Genomic DNA, 15,322 nt, shown 5'->3' with positions numbered 1-15,322 from the left:
TAAAGGTGAAATAAAAAATAAATAAATAAACAAAATATTGGGCTTGTAAGACATTTCCAGAAACAAATTAAAGAGAGAAAAATCATGTTGGAATTCAGACACTTTGTTTACAGAAAAGCGGCAACGGCAAATATGGACGTAATTTTATATTGACACCCACAATGGAATATATCCTCAAAATAGCAAATCCATGTTTATTAAAGGCCAAAAACGACATTCTAACAATAACTTTGACAAAATTACCAAATAATACACATTTTATTTAGAATTTTTATTTTCACCTTTTGTTATACTGTATTAGGTTATAGTTAACACAATATTTCTAAAGCCTAAATGTCAAACTCAGATGACTTATTGAATGAAAAAGAATGCTGCTGATGACGTACACATCTACTTCAGCCTGTGCTAATAGCCTAATAAGGATAAAGGACATTACAATTAAATAATCATACACATTGTTATTGTATGTGTTATGTTTGTTCCTTATATAATGACAAACTGGGGCGTAGGTTTAACTACTACTAATGAACATATACTTCATCTAGCAAACTCCATGTTTAGCCATGCAAGGCATTCCTTTACCATCCACCTCCCACGTAGCCTGCTGGGTAACGTAGTCTAAATGTTATTAACGCATAAAAACACATCTTCTTTCTTTTAAAAGAAAACTACTTTTCTATGTAACTACACATCACATTTGTTTACTCAACCTTCATAACATGCAATATTCAATAACACACATTTCTTTCCCAAAATGTTTTTCCTTAAAAGAAATTATATATTTTTTCAACTAAATATAGTCTGTCCAACAATACTCTATTGTGGCCCTATTTCTTTTCACATAAACCAAACATTCAGTCCCGGTGCCCCTTTTTTCAATTTTTAGCAATTCTCAATAAGCTCTGACAGTCCTTTTTGGTCGTTCTGCTGAAGTGCTTCCTGAAACAGTTGGACAGCGTTCATTGTCAGGGTGTTCTGACTGAATTGTCCATTTCTAAAAGCATTTGACGCTTCAGCAGTATCCTCCTGATGATCCTCAGTCCCTTGAGTGAATGGCTGCAGCCTTAGATCCACTCTGTTTCGTCTCAGTTGTGATCCATGCTCTGTTTGGATCTCAAAGGATCATGGTGCAACTTCTCTCTGCACACACCCTTGCTGCATCCAGGTTCCTGTAGTGATGTCTCGGAGTCGTACATGATCTCCAGGTTTCAGTTCAGGTAAGTGTCTTGCACTTTTGTCGTGTCGCTCTTTTTGTTTGTCTTTCTGTTTTTCCTTTGCGAGTTTGACTTTCTGAGCACCTCTGGGTGTTAGCAAGTCCTCATGAATGGGTGGGTTGGTTCTGAAGTGACGTCCCATCAACATTTGTGCAGGTGAAAGTCCGTTCTGCAGCGGTGCGCTGCGGTAGATCATCAGATTTTTTAGGAAATCCTCCTTTCCATCGTGTGCCTTTTTCATCAGACCTTTGACAATTTTGACTGAACTCTGCTAAGCCGTTGGACCCTGGGTAGTTGGGGCTGGAGGTGTTGTGTCGAAATCCCCAGTAGTCAGCGAACGATCGGAATTCGGAACTTGAAAACTGCGGGCCATTGTCCGAGTACAGTTCAGACACAACCCCATGTCTTGCAAAGACTGATTTCAGGTAGGTGATTACAGCTTTGCTGGAAGTAGTTGGCAGTGTTGCTACTTCAGGGTAATTTGAGTAGTAGTCGGTAACAACAATGTGACTTTTGCCATTGCAGTCAAAAAGGTCAACTTCCGTCATTGTTTGGTCAGCTGCGGTCTCTCTTTTGATCTGTCCATTCTCTCAGAAGACACAGGAAGTGATGCTACGATCGTGTCGACGTAGGCCTAAATCTGTGTTTTTCTGTGTGTCGACTGCTCGAGAGAGTGTCGGTGGCGAACATGAACTTTCCTGGGGTATAGATCATCTTCACATCATACTTTTGCAGTCTGATCAACATTCTCTGGATTCTCATTGGACAATCATTCAGTGGCTTAGACATGATTGACACCAATGGTTTGTGGTCGGTTTCTACTTCGAAGTCTCGCCCGTAGACGTATTGGTGAAACCTTTCACAAGCATATGTGCTTGCCAGTAGTTTTTTCTCTATTTGTGCATACCTTGTCTCTGTGCCTGTCAAGGCTCTGGACGCATAAGCGACGGGTTGCCATGTGTCATGCTGTTGCAGAAGAACTGCTCCCAGGCCAAACTGTGACGCGTCTGCAGAAATCCTTGTGCTTTTCTCTGGATCATAGAACCTGAGCACTGGCTCTTCTGTGATTGACTTCTTCAGGTTTTTGAAGCAGTTTTCCTTTTCATGGGACCATTCCCATTCATTTTTCTGTTCCAGAAGACATCTGAGTGGAGCGAACTGTGCTGACAGTTGAGGTATGAACTTTGCAAGGTAGGTGATCATGCCCATGAAGCGTCTCACATCGTCCTTGTTTTTCGGGCGCTCCATGTTGTTGATGGCTCATGTTGTTGATAGATGATGTTGTCCTCTGGTCTGGTTTGACTCCGTCCTCTGAAAGTACGTCTCCCACAAAGGTAAGTGTTTTCACACCAAACTCGCATTTGTCCTTGTTTAGTTTTAGGTTAACTTTCCGTGTCCGATCCAGCACTTGTCTCACTCTCGCATCGTGTTCTTCTTTTCTGGATCCCCAAACGATGATGTCATCCATCATAGTCTCCACTCCAGGAATGTGCTCGAAGATCATGTGGATTGTCTTTTGGTAGACCTCTGGCGCTGAGAGAATCCCATATGGTAGACGAAGAAATCTGTACCTGCCCTCAGGTGTGTTGACTGTGCATAGCCTTGAGCTTGCATCATCTAGCTTCATTTGCCAGAATCCTGATGAGGCATCAAGCTTACTGAACCACTTTGCTCCAGCAAACTGCGACATTATCTCTTCTCTGGTTGGCAACTTGAAATGATCTCTCTTGATTGCTTTGTTGAGATCTCTCGGGTCTAGACATATCCTGACATCGCCGTTATTTTTCACCACAATAACCAGTGAGCTTACCCAGTCTGTAGGTTCATCCATTTTTGTGATGACGTCCATCTTTTCCATGCGTCCGAGTTCCTCCTTGAGCTTTTTCCTCAGTGCAAATGGAACTTTTCTGCATGCATGCACAACTGGAGTCATTTTGTCAACAGTACATTTTGTGTTCTCCTGGTAAACATCCAAGACCCTCAAACACATCCTCATACTCAGCCAGTATTGATTCTTGGTCATTTTCAGTCTGTGATGTCACTACATACACTCTTTTTAACAAATTGAGCTTTTCACATGCATTGATTCCTAGAATAGGCTGTACACTCTTTTCTACAATCAGCAGCTGTGCTCTGAACTGTTTTCCTTTGTGCTGTAAAGTTACTATGCAGCTACCTTTGACTGGTACGTTCTCCCCAGTATAACCAGTAACCTTCATTTTCACCGGGTGTATTTTGCTCTTCACCTTCAGCATTTTGTAGTCATCCAGCGACAACAGGTTTACCTGTGCTCCAGTATCAAGCTTGAATTTGATTATAGTTTCATTCACAGTCAATGGCACAATCCATTCAGCATTTACTGCATTGCATATTTCCACATAATCAACAAAGAATTCTTCAATCTCCTCCTTGACTGTGTGAACCTTTTTCTTTGTAGCCTCAGCTTTGCAGCATTTCGAGAAATTATTATTTTTCCCCACAGTTGTTGCATGATTTGCCATATGCAGGGCATTTTTTTTGGCTTGTGGATACATCCACATTTAACACATGTAGTGTTTTGATTTCTCTCTTTTGCTTGTTTTTGTTTTTTAAGGCGGTGTATATTGCTCCTCTCTTTTTATTGCATGGACTGACGTCTCATCCCTGCACAGCTCTTTAGCTTGTGCTCTGGTGGTTTCAGCTGCTCGACACATATTCACTGCTTTATCCAAAGTTAAATCTTGCTCACGCAGCAATCTCCCCTTGAGTCCATTATCAAGTATGCCACAGACTATTCGGTCTTTCACTAGTGAGTCTTTCAGATTTTCAAATTCACACGTTTTGCTCAGTATGTGTTCAGCTCAGCCAAATATTGGTCAAAACGGACTCCCAGAGAAAAACTTGTATCTCTCAAACGTGACGTTCTGGCTTGTTACAAAGTACTCCTCAAATTTAGCCATTAGCACAGTCAAATGTCAAGTTTGCCTCGTATGGCTGAAAGCTATTGTAAATGTCCAATGCATCCTCTCCAATAACATGCAGAAAAACGGAAGCTTTCAATTTATCATCTCCCCCTGCACCACTGGCTGCTAGGTAGATATTGAATCTCTGCTTGAAACGTTTCCAATTGTCAGCTAAATTGCCTGTTAACTGCATAGGAGTAGGAGGACTAAGCCTTTCCATGACGGAGAACAGGAACAGTCAATTTCTCTTACTTCAGCATGTTGCTCATCAACTTGCTCGTCAACAGATTCCAATGCAGCCTCGCTCTCGCTGCTGCGGCTCGTTGTCCTCGCTCTTGCAAGCTAGCATCTTCGACTACTCACGTCACTTGACTTGTGGTAGAATGTTCCATTTTCGTCGCGGAAATGTGTAGAGTTACTCCTTTTATCTCTGTCTCTTCATAGCGACTACCAATCTGACACCATGTTATGTTTGTTCCTTATATAATGACAAACTGGGGCGTAGGTTTAACTACTTTTAAATTAATGAACATATACTTTAGATAGAACACTCCGTGTTTAGCCATGCAAGGCATTCCTTAACCATCTGCCTAGCCCACATAGCCTGCTGGGTAACGTAGTCTAAATGTTATTAACACATAACACCGTATGTTTAATATATAGCCTATGCCTACTCTTACGTCAATTATTTAAACATTTCAAATCAAGTGTTAATTCACATGCGCCGAATACAACAGGTATTGCAGTGAAATGCTTACTTACACACCCATAACCAACAATGCAGTTTTAATAAAAGTGTCAAAAAAATAAAGGGAACACTTAAACAACACAATGTAATTCCAAGTCAATCACACTTCTGTGAAATCAAACTGTCCACTTAGGAAGCAACACTGATTGACAAATTTCACATGCTGTTGTGCAAATGGAATAGACAACAGGTGGAAATTATAGGCAATTAGCAAGACACCCCCAATAAAGGTGTGGTTCTGCAGGTGGTGACCACAGACCACTTCTCAGTTCCTATGCTTCCTAGCTGATGTTTTGGTCACTTTTGAATGCTGGCGGTGCTTTCACTCTAGTGGTAGCATGAGACAGAGTCTACAACCCACACAAGTGGCTCAGGTAGTGCAGCTCATCCAGTATGGCACATCAATGCGAGCTGTGGCTACAACGTTTGCTGTGTCTGTCAGCGTAGTGTCCAGAGCATGGAGGCGCTACCAGGAGACAGGCCAGTACATCAGGAGACGTGGAGGAGGCCGTAGGAGGGCAACAACCCAGCAGCAGGACCGCTACCTCCACCTTTGTGCAAGGAGGAGCAGAAGGAACACTGCCAGAGCCCTGCAAAATGACCTCCAGCAGGCCACAAATGTGCATGTGTCTGCTCAAACGGTCAGAAACAGACTCCATGAGGGTGGTATGACGGCCCGACGTCCACAGATGGGGGTTGTGCTTACAGCCCAAATGTTTGGCATTTGCCAGAGAACACCAAGATTGGCAAATTCGCCACTGGCACCCCGTGCTCTTCACAGATGAAAGCAGGTTCACACTGAGCACGTGACAGACGTGACAGAGTCTGGAGACGCCGTGGAGAACGTTCTGCTGCCTGCAACATCCTCCAGCATGACCGGTTTGGCGGTGGGTCAGTCATGGTGTGGGGTGGCATTTCTTTGGGGGGGGGGGGGGGGGTCGCACAGCCCTCCATGTGCTCGCCAGAGGTAGCCTGACTGCCATTAGGTACCGAGATGAGATCCTCAGACCCCTTGTGAGACCATATGCTGGTGCGGTTGGCCCTGAGTTCCTCCTAATGCAAGACAATGCTAGACCTCATGTGGCTGGAGTGTGTCAGAAGTTCCTGCAAGGGGAAGGCATTGATGCTATGGACTGGCCCGCCCGTTCCCCAGACCTGAATCCAATTGAGCACATCTGGGACCTCATGTCTCGCTCCATCCACCAACGCCACGTTGCACCACAGACTGTCCAGGAGTTGGCGGATGCTTTAGTCCAGGTCTGGGAGGAGATCCCTCAGGAGACCATCCTCATCAGGAGCATGCCCAGGCGTTGTAGGGAGGTCACACAGGCACGTGGAGGCCACACACACTACTGAGCCTCATTTTGACTTGTTTTAAGGACATTACATCAAAGTTGGATCAGCCTGTAGTGTGGTTTTCCACTTTAATTTTGAGTGTGACTCCATGGGTTGATAAATTTGATTTCCATTGATAATTTGTGTGATTTTGTTGTCAGCACATTCAACTATGTAAAGAAAAAAGTATTTAATAAGAATATTTAATTCATTCAAATCTAGGATGTGTTATTTTAGTGTTCCCTTTATGTTTTTGAGCAGTGTGTGTTGACATGAGTACCCTGATATCGGGGAATTTGTGCCATTCTGAAAAAATTGTCTCCAGTTGGTCAGTGTGGTCTGGGTCGTTTGTAAATCCAGCACCTTATAAGATTGTGACCCAAGCGACCTGACAGCTTGGGTGCTTGTCTGCGGTTAACTGGTTAAAGTTGGCTAGCTTGCAAGTTACTTCTAGACACAAATGAGAGAACACCTCAGTCTGATAATTGTACTCGACCTGGCAGAGCTGGTTAGGCTGTTTTCATGTCATCTAGAGCATTAGTACTGTAACTGTGCTTCTGGCAACAATTTCATTAATAATAAAAAAGGAATAAAGAGCATAATTAAATTGTTGCCAGCAGCAGTTAGTCACCAATGCTCTGGATAACATTAAAACAGTCTAAGCAGCTCTGCTAGGTCTAGTAAAATGGTCAGAGTGGGGTGTTCTCTCATTGTGTCTGGATGTAGCTTGCCAACGTTAGCCAGTTAGCTTGGGTGCTTGACTGACGTTGTGAAGTCACAATGCTCAGAATTTACGAATGTTTAGCGCGCACTCTTGCAATCCAGAGTGAATTTACGATGGGCTTCTAAAATATGTTTCACGCCACGCCAATCACGTTCTACTAGAAGTAGCGTTTAACCAATCACGGATGCAGTAGCTTTTAAATGACTGGAAGTCCATGTCTTGTTATTATGGCGTGGTGGTGGCGTTTCTATTCGGTTTCTAGCGATACAGATGTTCGCTAGCAAAATACAACGAAGCACATTACATTGCAAAACTTTTAGTTGTGGGAGTGTTGACATGGCAAAAGGTAGCCAAAGGAAAATAAACCAGAAATGAATGGGGTAACTTATTAAATGGGTTGGAAATTGGTTATCAATACTTTTCAGTTAGCGAAGTTATTCAAGTGGGTGTTGTACTCCCGAGTGGCGCAGTGGTCTAACGCACTGCTTCTCAGTGCTAGAGGAGTCACTACTGGTTCGATTCCAGGCAGTATCACAACTCTTATAGGGCTGCGCACAATTGGCCCAGCATTGCTAGAGTTTGGCGGCCATTGAAAATAAGTATTTGTTCTTCAGGATCCGCCCCTCTTCAATTTTCGCCTAAAATGACACCCAATATATTACCAGTAGCTTTGGCCCTGAAGGAAGGATATGCATATTCTTGGTACCATTCGAAAAGAAACACTTTGAAGTTTGTGGAAATGTGACAGGAATGTAGGAGAATAAAACAATAGACCTGGTACAAGATAATGAAAAGAGAAAAAACAACCACAGTTTTGTATTTTTTTGTACCATCTTTGAAATGTATGAATTATTCTAGCCCAGGTGCAATTCAGATTTTGCCCACTAGATGGCAGAGTATGTGCAAAGTTTTAGACTTAAGTTTTGTATCAAGACTGCCCAAATGTGCAATATTTGTTTACCTGTTAAATTGTGCACTCTCCTCAAACAATAGCATGGTATTTCAGTATAATAGCTACTGTAAATTGGACAGTGTAGTTAAATTGACATGAATTTAAGCTTTCTGGCAATTTCAGATATGTCTGTCCTGGGAAATGTTCTTATTACTTTCAACCTCTTGCTCAATCCCAAATAAGTTTTAATTAACTGACTTGTCTAGTTAAATAAAGGTGAAAAATAAATACAAAAAAATCAATTTAACAAAAAAAAAAAATCTGCAGGATGCATATAATGGTCAGCCACAAGTGCATGTCGCATATGTTACTGTTGCAGGATGCAGGTAATTGTCAGCCTACTATACAAAGTCTTCAGAGTCCCAGCATACCCAGATCTTCTCTGTGTGACTACTCAAGTTCTGTCATCCAAGAGGAAAATGTGCCTGGGAAATGTACTCTTCAAACTGAGCCATCAAAGAAAGGGAAAGGTAACCCACCATTTGTCCTTTGAACCACCACCAATAGTGACAATTCAACTACCTGCTCTTTTTCATCATACGATATTGGTCTGAATAAGACCATGGCGATGCTTGCACTCCATATCACACTATCACTAGTGTATAATACTATCACTATCACTAGAGTGAAAGCACCGCCAGCATTCAAAAGTGACCAAAACATCAGCCAGGAAGCATAGGAACTGAGAAGTGGTCTGTGGTCACCACCTGCAGAACCACTCCTTTATTGGGGGTGTCTTGCTAATTGCCTATAATTTCCACCTGTTGTCTATTCCATTTGCACAACAGCATGTGAAATTTGTCAAACAGTGTTGCTTCCTAAGTGGACAGTTTGATTTCACAGAAGTGTGATTGACTTGGAGTTACATTGTGTTGTTTAAGTGTTCCCTTTTTTTTTGAGCAGTGTATATATTTTGAACCTCTAATTCCTTTGAGTCAGATCGGAGTTAAGTGGCCCCCCCAGAATAATCTCCTGTGAGTGGCAGTAATGTCCACTGACCAATGTCTTATGACACCGCTAATTGTTTGTTTATTTAGGCATCCATAGCATTCCTCTCCTGAAGCCATATGTTTTGCTTATACAACAAAGTCTGATGTACACTGCTTCTCTCCCCACTATATTCAGGGAGACTGGTACCCAGAGAGACAACTACCCTGCATGTCCAGGAGGAGGATCTAAAATCACACCCCAACCCAACTGCACTAGATGGCAATATCACCAAGCTCAAAACTGAGAAGGGGGCTAGTCAAAGTAAAAAAAGTAAGTCATGTTGACAAACATGTCAGTAAAATATTTGTTCAAATTAAGCACAGTATTTGATCAAGCCAGCACTGCATCACCAGATCATCTGGCCATGGAATACTGTGTTCTCTTTTCATCCAGAGCAGAAAGCAATGCTGCCCAAAACAGGAAGGTCACAGATTATTATCCTATTAGACAAGAGTTCCAGAAAAAGCAAAGCTGAATTGAAGGTCAGTTTATAATACCAGAGTGAGTTGTGCTTTAAGATCAACAGTGCCATGCAAGAACAAGTAAAAAAACATGTTCTTGCTCAGAATTTAATGTAATCAATGACACCTTGATTACATGATAAAAATTGAGTTGAAGGACTACAGGTTAGTTTAGAAATTAAAGTAACATTGTACTGAAATGGATAATTTAACCTGTAATTTGACCTGTACTTGAACCCCAATAGGCCAAACATATAGAGGGGAAGGGAAGAGGAGTATTTGCTGTCAGATATTTCAAGAAGGGAAAGTTTGTAATTGAGTATCATGGAGACTTGATGCATCTGGCTGATGCCAAGGAGAGAGGCGCTCTGTATGCCCAAGACCCTGGGACTGGCTGCTACATGTACTATTTCAGCAAAACATACTGTTAAGGTATCTACTCAAACTTTATTTTAAATTTGTATTAATTAACTATGACTTATACATTGCCACAATGTTGTTATCAGCTTGCTCATTGATGTTTTCAAACATTTAATTAGATTTTTAAAGGTGTGGATGCTACATAAGAATCAACTCGCCTGGGAAGGCTGCTAAACCACAGTAAAACTGGCAACTGCCAGACCAAACTCCATGACATAGATGGAATAACACATCTCATACTGGTGGCTTCCAGGGAGACTGAGTCAGAGGAAGAGCTGCTTTATGACTATGGTGACCGCAGCAAGGAATCCATCTCGGCTTACACTTTGCTCAAATACTGATGTGCTGTTTTTACACCAACAGAGTATTCAAGAGAATTACGAAGTGCATTTGATTAAAGCTTTTTTTTCTTATTCTTGGCCCTGAATATTCCCTTGGCACTAAACTGCCAACTTGGCATTCCAGGTCAGACAAATTAAGTGGCCGTTTTGTTTATTTTTAATCTGCCCTTTCAAGCAATGTATTTGGGCAAAACTGTGGCAGTATGAACAATATTGAAGACAACCTTCAAGATGACACATGGATCAATTTGTTAAAACTGTATATCAATATATTGCTGGATTTGGGGGTAGTTTTTATACATATTTAGGCCTGTGCTTCCAAGAAGATATGAATAATATTTGTAACATTAGCTATTTTTTTTTGTGCCGTTTTTATATTTGTTCTAATTTATAATGCTAGGTATGGTTCTAGTTGAAGCAACAATTTTCATATGATCGTCAATGCTCTCCAGGCTTCTGGGACACCAGCTTATTCTTGATTTCAAATGTAGATATTTTGCAATGGGTGAAATCCTAATACATTAACAATTTACAAAGTAAGTTGCTCTTTGAGAGTAAATTAAATGTACATAGACAAATCTGTTCAGATATCTGGCTAGCATGGAAGCTCCTTTTGCAATGAATAGAAAAGCTAGCTTGGCCTTTTGACAATGTACCACTTAATATTCACAGACATGTAACAGTCCAACATCCTCCCTGTAGGTCAGTGTATTACAAAATGTGTAACAAATGAAGTGATTTGTAACTTTATCATTCTAAACAGCTTTCTTTTACAGCTGCTCTATTATTTGAAAGGTAAAATGGACTTTAAAAGCCCTTGTGTGAACTAGTGTAAAATAGTTATGCTCAGTCACTCCGAGCCTACAATGTACATTTTTATGCAATTTCTGGACAAGGAACAATTTTGGTAACACTTTTATATTTGCTACAAGAGCTTATATATTTATCTAATCGACAAATCATTTTGGGAAGGATTCATTACCATGATCTGTGCTACTCAACCCCAAGGTAGAGGCAGATTATGCTGATGGGATTCAGGTGTATGAGTTAGGTATAGTGAATCTGGGGCAGTATAGTGGTCATGGGCTCGATTCCATCAGTATCGCTGAAGTTCAGAATTAAAAAGCCATTTCAAATTGAACTGACATGCAGCGTTTGCCTTAATGTTGATTGCATCTCTTTAGCACTGTAGATAGAATCAAGCCCTTGGAGGTCCTGTCTTTGTCTCTACTAGGGCTACTGTTGCAACCAGTCTTGAATGTTGGTCTTTGAACGGTTCCATCGTCACAATGTTCAACCACGTGTCCAAAGGAACTGTTACAGTTCCTTTGTTTGAGGACACAGGTGTGAGTCTGTACCAATGATGTATATAAACCCTGGATCGCTAATGCTATATTTTGACCATTGAGAGGTTTTGAAGACATCAGCATTTCAATTAAAATGTTAAGGAAAAACATTTAAGTCATCTCAATAGTTTATTTTTGTTTTGCTCATAATTTAAAAGTTTACATTGGTGTTTAATAGAATAAATGTGGCAAACTAACCTGGACAAACGCATTTCTATAGAGTACCACAGTATGAGTCATAATACCCATTAAGCCTAATGGTCAAACCAGGAAATGGTTCCAATTGATTTTCCACCATTCATTTTTCTCATGGGGGATTTTAGAAGAGCTGTGTGTCATGAAGGCTTACCCTGGCGTGACATTTTGATAACCATGTGAATCTCTCATTAGACAAGATGATTTATCAAAATATTTGCCTGTATTTACCCCCAACAAATGAAACGCTAATTAGTTGCTAATCAGTAAGAACTACAAATGCCATGAGATGGATGAGTGACAAATTATAGTAAAAATCTCTGGATTAACCATTAGCTAAATGTAATAATAAATAAAATTGGTAATTCTGTGAATGGTCTGGAGTTAAAAATGTACACTACCTGTTAGCAAAGGCGTTAACTAGAGTTGACGTGCAGGGATTTGTAGTCTTGCATGATGTCTACTTTGATGCTAATTAGCATTTGAGTCAGTAAATAGCACAAAATATATTTCAGTCACCTTGCCTGAAAGCAATTTAGATGGTTAACAAAAATGTCACGCCAGGGTAAGCCTTCATGACACACCCTTCAACTGTTTCTATAATCCCCTATGAGAAAAATGAATGGTGGAAAAACAATTCGAACCATTTCCCCGTTTGACCGCTAGACTTTATGGGTATTATGACACCACTGTGGGGCAATTAATTTTTTGTTTTTACAATTGTGTAGGATTGCCAAAATGGGCACGCGGTGGCTTCTACACCCCCCGGAAAGATGAATGGAGCTAAGTACAGAGATCCTTGATAAAACCCTGCTCCAGAACACTCAGGGCCTCAGACTGGGGTGAAGGTTCACCTTCCAACAGGACAATGACCCTAAGCACACAGCCAAGACAACACAGAAGTGGCTTAGGGATGTGTCTCTGAATATCTTTGAGTGGCCCAGCCAGAGCCCAGACTTGAACATCTCTGAAGAGACCTCAAAATAGCTGTGCAGCAACACTCCCCATCCAACCTAACAGCTTGAGAGGATCTGCAGAGAAGAATGGGAGAAACTCCCCAAATACAGGTGTGCCAAGCTTGTAGCATCATACCCAGGGAGACTCGAGGCTGCAATCCCTGCCAAAGGTGCTTCAACAAAGTACTGAGTAACGAGTCTCTAAATACTTATGTAAATTATATCCCATTTGAATACATTTGAAAACATTTCTAAAAATCCACTTTGTCATTATGGGGTATTGTGTGTAGATTGGAGAGACAATTTAATCAATTTTAGAATAAGGCTGTAAGGGGTCTGAATACTTTCTGAATGCACTGGATAAATCATTGGTCTGTACCATGTTATATGACCTTAATGAGCATAGTTATTTTCCCATACCTGTATTAATGACTAACAGTTAAATCTATAAAAAGACAACTGGGTTAGTTTCAAAAGCAAAATTATTCCAGTTAAAAACATTTCCATTCATTACTGAAAACTGATCTAATACAATGCATTGATAGAAATGTGCATAAAAATGTTTGGTTTGTCATTAGTAATGTCTTAGGTCCTTGTTCTCATAGGTTGTCCTTATTTCCGTCTGAATGAAAACCTACAAAAAGAAATAAGAATTAGTTTATTTTAGAGAACTTGCTCTGCAAATAGTTTGACAACACAATGTACATGCCTGGACATTACTAGTCTTAGAGGAGGCGACGGGGGATTGAGTGAATTTGCAGTGTCAGCCGAGGCTTGACTGAGTCACGTAAGTCCGACAATAACAATACTGACAACTGCAGCGGAGCTGGCTTGGTGAAGTGGTATCAGCTCTCGCTTTCCCCCTCTTCAGTCAGATTCTCCCAATCACACAGCATCAGCACAAACACAGCCAGCTGGTCACAAGCAGGTCATTACGAGGGCAGAGACAGACCGTGAGAACAAACCACCTGGTTGTCTCCTGTGTGATACTATGGTTGTCTCTGAAATACTTGTTTTCAGGGTGTAAATAAACCATGTCATACTGCATGCTCTTCTTGCAATTCACTATGATTATGCAAAGTTGAGTGGTGAAAAAAAGCTAATTGCTCACAGCTTTCTGATGGTGGTCATTCCTTCGTTAGGTTCCTCTTCTTTAGACTCATCTGTTGTGTCAGGAACAGGTTTTGAAGGGGATGGAGATACTAAGTCAACCTCTACCATGGCTTGCTCACCCGGTGGCAGCATCCCACTGCAAGTACAAAGCACTACATTACATTTTTGTGTGGGTTGGGGTGAGGTGGTGCGGTTTGCATGGGAAATTAACTGGTCAAGTCTGGTTGTGTATTCTACCTCTTGTAGAGTTGCAACTCTTCTTGCGCCACCAGTAGCTGGGCCTTGAGCTGGTTCCTCTCCTGAAGCACCTCCTTCAGCTCCTGCATTGTGAAGCGTGGTCTATTGGGATCTTTCAGGTCCACCACCAGTTTGTTTGGTCCTAGTGTTTGCTGAGAACATATTGATTAAAGGGCTAAACGTAGAACAAAAAGGAGTCCACAACTGTATGTTGCACAGTAGTGTATAGCAACCCTGTGAAACGTTACAATATTCTTGAACATACCCTGATAGACGTTAGTTAGTTTCCCGGTTTGAAAAGATCAAACTTACCGCTTCCTGCCCGGCAGAACTTTCTCTCACGATTCTATCCAGTTCACTCTTCAAGTTGTCTCGTTCCATTTTCAGCTCCTCCAATGACAGGTTATACTTATTCACTAACGTTTCAAACATCTCCAAAACCCGGACAATTTTGAATTGCAAATCGGAGACTTCCTCACCTGTAGTACTTATTTTCAGCAAATCTCTGCCAATCACGTATGAAATGTCATAAACATCTTCCACCGTCAGCTCAAATGCTTCCTTCTCGAACGCCAAAGCGGGTGAAGACTCGCTCAATTCTTCCATTGCTCGTACTCCAAAGACGCACTGAATTCAACAAAAGTTTGTTTTCTCAAACGGTGGGACCGATTTCTCAAATCGAGCGTTGTGACATTTAACATACAAAATACTTGTGAACTTTAAGTTTAGTTCCATGCATGCTACAGTAGCCACTTCAAGTTACCGGTAGTAGGCTAACTGAATAAACCCTCCTCTTTCTAAATTTGAATGGTTGACTTGCTGTATCCAGTCTATAAGTGGCATACATATAAACCAATAGCAATGGCCTGTTCCCCGCCGCTTGTAACAAGATGAAAGTTTCCCTGGCGACAGGTGAAGCCATGCGCATTATCCAGTAGGGACACACTAATCAGGTGAAACAGCACGTGATATTTCCCCGGTATTTTCAACACTATACTATCAATTTCGAAGTTTGATTGACATTCCGTCAACCCGGGGGCTTTGGGGGTCTCAAAGTTTGCAGAGGCACCTGAAAAATCAGGGATAAAACTATCAAATTGAACAAGGCCAAAATATCTCACATTTTAATGCAAGAACTGACAGGCATTAAAACATGTGTAACTCTGTGTTGTTGTCTGTTCACACTGCTATGCTTGATCTTGGCCAGGTCGCAGTTGTAAATGAGAACTTGTTCTCAACTAGCCTACCTGGTTAAATAAAGGTGAAAAAAACAAAAAAACAATTGTGCCATTTCATATTTTTAGGTGTCTACAATTAATATTGAGCATACATTGAAAACGGGTGAACA

At 41.2% G+C, this 15,322-nt stretch overlaps 1 protein-coding gene across 3 annotated transcripts; it reads right to left on the bottom strand.

Moving 5' to 3' along the window:
* Window positions 1-11,583: 11,583 nt before the first annotated feature.
* On the bottom strand, window positions 11,584-15,312 carry rilpl2 (Rab interacting lysosomal protein-like 2). Of its 3 annotated transcripts, XM_090190709.1 has the most exons (5): window positions 14,454-14,763; window positions 14,287-14,364; window positions 13,975-14,126; window positions 13,736-13,873; window positions 11,584-13,258 (listed from the first exon to the last, which is right to left on the bottom strand). In XM_090190709.1, the coding sequence occupies exons 2-5, from the start codon at window positions 14,353-14,355 to the stop codon at window positions 13,237-13,239; spliced, it is 381 nt and encodes a 126-aa protein (XP_090046835.1). In that variant the 5' UTR covers window positions 14,356-14,364; window positions 14,454-14,763; the 3' UTR covers window positions 11,584-13,236. The 3 variants fall into 3 exon arrangements, with proteins under 3 accessions (XP_090046835.1, XP_021477276.1, XP_090046836.1); XM_021621601.3 differs by having other exon boundaries at window positions 14,287-15,312; XM_090190710.1 differs by having other exon boundaries at window positions 11,590-13,260; window positions 13,773-13,873; window positions 14,287-14,877.
* Window positions 15,313-15,322: the final 10 nt, after the last annotated feature.

This window comes from Oncorhynchus mykiss, chromosome 11 (genome assembly GCF_057628025.1).
Source record: "Oncorhynchus mykiss isolate SJ-2025 chromosome 11, ASM5762802v1, whole genome shotgun sequence".
Classification (NCBI taxonomy): domain Eukaryota; kingdom Metazoa; phylum Chordata; class Actinopteri; order Salmoniformes; family Salmonidae; genus Oncorhynchus; species Oncorhynchus mykiss.
This window is presented reverse-complemented; position numbering and strand designations above follow the sequence as displayed.

Bases quoted from the DNA above. Each gene is read 5' to 3' on its own strand.
- rilpl2 (XM_090190710.1), bottom strand. From the start codon at position 14,580: ATGGAAGAATTGAGCGAGTCTTCACCCGCTTTGGCGTTCGAGAAGGAA. The intron at 14,127-14,286 runs GTAAGTTTGATC...ATATGTTCTCAG, and splicing joins GTTCTGCCGGGCAGGAAGCG to CAAACACTAGGACCAAACAA. The intron at 13,874-13,974 runs GTAGAATACACA...TTGTACTTGCAG, and splicing joins GAGTTGCAACTCTACAAGAG to TGGGATGCTGCCACCGGGTG.